This window comes from Alosa sapidissima, chromosome 4 (genome assembly GCF_018492685.1).
Source record: "Alosa sapidissima isolate fAloSap1 chromosome 4, fAloSap1.pri, whole genome shotgun sequence".
NCBI classification, from domain to species: domain Eukaryota; kingdom Metazoa; phylum Chordata; class Actinopteri; order Clupeiformes; family Clupeidae; genus Alosa; species Alosa sapidissima.
In genome coordinates this window covers 11,056,086-11,061,085 of record NC_055960.1, presented here as the reverse complement: position 1 = coordinate 11,061,085, position 5,000 = coordinate 11,056,086, and the positions used below count along the sequence as shown (strand labels likewise).

The following is a 5,000-nucleotide window of genomic DNA, read 5'->3' as shown; positions in this document are numbered from 1 at the left end:
ACACTCTGCGGGGCCAAGGGGATGATGCTGTTGTCAGGGAAGGTGGAGAGGAAGGCTGAAGAGAGTAGGAGGAAGAGGAAGAGAAGGAGGAGGACAGAGGAGATGGAGACGAAGGGGTAGAGAAATGTGTTTGGGGTGGTGCTGGTGGTGCTGTTGAGGATGGAGGAGATGGAGAAGGAGGGGTAGAGAAATGTGTTTGGGGTGGTGCTGGTGGTGGTGTTGAGGGTGGAGGAGGAGGGGTAGAGAAATGTGTTTGGGGTGGTGCTGGTGGTGGTGTTAAGGGTGGAGGAGGAGGGGTAGAGAAATGTGTTTGGGGTGGTGCTGGTGGTGGTGTTGAGGGTGGAGGGGAGGGGTGTGTGTGGACTGCGGTCCCTGCCCAATTAAACAGTCACTCATGGCGGTGGCTGCAGAGATGCGCTCCTGCCATGCGCTTTTGTTATGACAGCTGACACAGTCTTGTTTAATTACCTCTTCCTCCACATGCCCCCTCTCTCTCTCTCTCTTCCTCCCTCGCTCACTGGCTCCCGTGTGAAAGGAGCGAGGCTGGAGGCAGACGAAGCCCTGTGGTTAGAGGACGGTCTCGTCAGCGCACACAAACACACGGCAGACAGGCTGACCGGCGAGCCTGCGCCTTCAAACGGGAGAGAGAAAGAAAGAGAGAGAGAGAGAGAGTGAAAGAGAACAAGAGAGAGGGAGAGAAAGAGGGAGAGAGATAAAGTGAGAGAGATAGAGAGAAAGAGAGAGTGAGAGATGGAGAGGGAGAGAGAGAAAGAGAGATATGAGAATGAGAGGGAGGGAGAGATGGAGAGAAGGAGAATGAGAGAGAGGGAGAGATGGAGAGGGAGAGAGAGAAAGAGAGATAGAGAGATGGGGAGACTGAAAATGAATTTGAGAGAAGTGGAGACGGGTTAAGAAAGCAGAAATGCCGGGCCAGAGAGGGCGAAAGATAGCACCTTAAAAACACAATGGAGAGCGCAGTTGAGTGGATCACCAGGGACCCAGCAGTCTTCCCTCTCTTGCTCTCACAGCCTGGACGTGAAGCGGCTCCCTCCTTAGCTTGGGTCAGCTGTTTGGCCTGCCCCGCAGAGAGCCTCATAAGACTTGGACGAGACAGGCTTACGCAGTCTGTTTGCTTAACTACCCCCACCCCTGAGGCGTAAGCGAAATGTCAGAAGCGCACGTGAGGAGAGAGTCAGTGGGCCACAGAGTTCTGCTCCCGCAGAGTGCACAGCTGCTAAGAGCACACTGCTCAAGCTGCTGCACATATCCGTAGAGTAGAGACTACTTCATCCCATTTGTGGCTTCAACGAAGACTGGCTGAGGGCAGAGGCTCTGGCCAGAGGCTCTGGCCAGTACTGTGGCGTGTGGTGACTCTCCATGCCCAAATGAATCTGTGGAAGAAGATCCTCGGCCTTGTCTCTCTCCACCAGCAACCCCCGGGGCGCTGGAACCGAGCGTGAAAAAAAGATCCCATTTTTTTGGTGGTGAAATAGGAATTCTCTTTGAGAAACGTTGCAGTAAGCTTTTCCCTGAGAGAGAGCAGAGAGAAAGCAGGCTGCCCATTCACAGGCAGCAGAACACAGACCACGCTTGATTTGCCCATGGGCAGATTTCAATTGACAGGCCACTAGTCTCTATCTAACATTTTAGAGTGAACACCCCCTGTCCTTCACAGTTGAAACACCATGAAAATGAACCGTGACTCCACCAGAGCGAGAGTGGCTGAAAATAGCAGCACAGGCTCCAGCAATGCAACTGTGTGTATCCCGTGTGTTGGTAAATGTAACTTTAGACCTGCTCGTTTTGAATATTTGACCCCACAGATGATCACACCCGGGTCCGGCTGCAACCGTTGGATGGAGACCCCCACTCAGACTACATCAACGCCAACTACATTGACGTGAGTGCAGTACAGTGCAGTGCTCTGTATTGGATGCAAGTGTGTCATGAGAGGCAAGGTGGAGTGTATGGTGCAGTATAATGGGAGGCGAGAACAGATTGTCTTGATGGAGTATAAACTCCATCTGTTTGTTACTTGTATTGTTTTGATTGATTAATTTCAATGGTTGCTCTACTTGACATTCAGGAGGATGGCTGAAAGACTTTAAAGAAAGAGTTAAATAAAGAGTCCTATATTGTACTCATGACACTATATGATCTCACACAACCTGTATATGAATGGAAGCCACGTTGCCTGTGCCGAAGACTCCCCCATAAGTAGAATACAGGCAACTTTACAAACTTTTATGCATTCAGAAACAATAGTACTATTATACTATCATTTGATTGTCAGATACTCTGCCTTTCTCTCAGCCAATCAATATGCCTCTTCCTGTCCTCATTTGGACACTTATACTGTATGTCTTAATAAACTCAGACTGAATGGGCATTATATACTGTAGTATTCAGCCTGAATTGTCGGGAGAATGGGAGGTATTCTGCTTTGTCAAATGAGAAAAGCGGTGATTATGTCAATAACTAATCACATCACTGAGCACATCTATCCTTGCTATTACCCACTGAAAAAGTGAAAGGCCTCCTGCCATGGTAGTAATAACTGTAATGACATTGTCAATAGAACTGTGTATTATTCAGCCATGCGCCGTGAATACCTCCTCGCCTCAGGGGATGTCAGCATGGGGTGCAGGGAGAGCCAACTAGGGATCTCATCTGCACCAGGCTCGACTCATAGCAATAGAACAATTACTCTTCCATTTGCGCAGAGATGCTGTCAGGAGACGGCACTGTAGCACTGCAAGCTGTGTGCGTGTGGGAGCTTAACTTCAGCTGATTGTTAATTTCTCTCACAGTTGTTGGGATGCTGATGAGAACATGGAGGGGGGTGGGAGGTAGTGTGTGTGTGTGTGTGTGTGTGTGTGTGTGTGTGTGTGTTGGGGAGGGGGGGGGGGGGGGGTTCTATGTGCAATTTTGCTCAGCACCTCATGGTGAGAGGAGAAATTACCTTGTCACATCGATGAATTCGGGAAGGCGTGGTGAAGAAATATGCATCTGATGCAATGTAAGGATGTCAGGGTGGTCCATTATCTGGCTTAAGGAGAAGAAAATGTGATTTTGAAAGGGACCATGCAGTTACAATGATGTTATATTTCATCTTGTTCACAGTCATTTCTGTTTCCTTTCCTACTGTTCTACACAGGGGTACCACAGGCCAAGGCACTACATCGCCACTCAAGGTAATCAAAGCGACATGCGAGACTAAGAAATGGTGGATAGATTAATCACGCTGTGCAGATAAATATTTTAATCAGAGCTACAGTATGACTTCCACATGTGTCTGTGGAATCACATCTCCTTCCTTGGGTTTTAAACAGTGTGGTCATCTGTTACAGTAGGCACCCACTCCACTGTTGACAGTGTGATGAATGGAGAGTTGTTTTCTCCGGCTCCACAGGGCCCATGCAGGAGACAGTGAGGGATTTCTGGAGGATGATTTGGCAGGAGAATTCCGGCAGCATCGTCATGGTTACCAACTTGGTGGAGGTGGGCAGGGTGAGGCGCTTTCTCTTTTCTTTTGTGCTCCAAAACTGGAGGTTCAAAAAGCAGTCCTGGCGGGGTGCCCTTTCAACTGGCAAATTTGCTCTGCATGTCTGCTGCCTATTTGGTCTTAAGGGCCATTCACACCAAGAATGATAACTTCAACGATAACGGCAAAAAAATATCGTTCTAGCTCATATGAATGAAGACGTTCACACATAAACTAGGACTATAATGACATAAAGAACGATATGGTTGAGGACCACTTTCAGAGTGATTTTGAGAATGATAAAAATCTAACAACCAATCAGAATCCATAAAATTTTAGCCCAAAGAAAGACTTTCCTTATTGTTGGTCAGTGTGGATGCTTTTATTGTTATAGTACGGTGTGAACGTCCCTTTATACAAATATACAAATTCTGAAAATAATTTAGCAGAAGCATCAGGTTCTTGTCCAGGTCTCTCATCCAGTAATGTAACCCAAACCACACACTCATGTAATTACAGTACAACTAGCAATCACTGCAGGTTCTGCTATGGTAATAACCATTTTGGGTTTGTGTTTCTATGAAGAATATCATCAGTGACCAATGTGTCTACTGTAGTTTTAGAAACAATGTTTGTGTACATGTTTGGATCATGTGCCTCCATCTTCTGTGTTGTCCGCTGACTGTATTCCCCCACCTCACTCCCCACTCCCCATGCAGGTGAAGTGCGTTCGCTACTGGCCTGATGAGACAGAGGTCTATGGGGACATCAAAGTGACGCTGATCGAGACGGAGCCATTGGCCGAATATGTCATTCGCACCTTCACCGTCCAGAAGGTAATCCAGACTGTCGGTCAGCTGAGCGTGGAGTTGGCAGGAGACATGCTGCTTTTAGTCCTCCTCCTCAGTCCAATTTGTGGAGCTTGCATCTGAGCAGCATCTGCTCAAGAAAAGAGTCTGTAAATTCCAGTCCTCACTTACTGGCAAATCCGCATGCAGAGCTCTGAAGTCGAACTACAAAAACCTTCAATTATATCCCGTAAATTGTCTAGAATACAAGCAAGACAAGACGCCAGCCAGTTTTTTTTTTATATCAAAATTTTAATCAGAGGAATACAAAACTCTGTTGAAATTATCACACATGAGTGCTGTTTCATTGTTATATGTTTCAAATGGAACAGGTGCTGGAGAACACAAGCATTTATCTGCAAAGAAAATGACTTGTCTTTGAAAATGGCGCTGACAAACATTACAATGGCTGGTTGTCAGCAAGTTTCATTCCCACTCTATCCATCTGTCACGCCGTAAGAGACGGATCTTTTAGCGCATTCTTTCATACGTGCCACAGAAAAGCTCCACACGACTGTTTTGGACCCTTGCAGTTTCTCACTCCACACATGTGCTGGCTGGATATCCACTTATTCCATTAGAATGTGTCAAAGTCACTTCAGTGATGGCAAATAAAAGGGAAGGGAGGCAATGAAAGGCTTTACTGAAGGAACTAGTGGAGGGCTGGG

General features: G+C 47.1%; 1 protein-coding gene across 17 annotated transcripts in view; it reads left to right on the top strand.

Annotated features, from left to right (window-relative positions):
• ptprt (protein tyrosine phosphatase receptor type T) overlaps positions 1 to 5,000 on the top strand; it is a 213,570-nt gene that overhangs the window by 191,166 nt on the left and 17,404 nt on the right. For 14 of the 17 annotated variants that reach the window (XM_042089740.1, XM_042089730.1, XM_042089734.1 and 11 more), the window contains 4 exons: positions 1,815 to 1,900; positions 3,158 to 3,194; positions 3,413 to 3,510; positions 4,204 to 4,320. In XM_042089740.1, coding sequence (XP_041945674.1) covers positions 1,815 to 1,900; positions 3,158 to 3,194; positions 3,413 to 3,510; positions 4,204 to 4,320 — 338 coding nt within the window. The remainder of the gene's footprint in view (positions 1 to 1,814; positions 1,901 to 3,157; positions 3,195 to 3,412; positions 3,511 to 4,203; positions 4,321 to 5,000) is intronic. The other 3 variants (XM_042089744.1, XM_042089731.1, XM_042089745.1) reach the window with 1 other exon arrangement.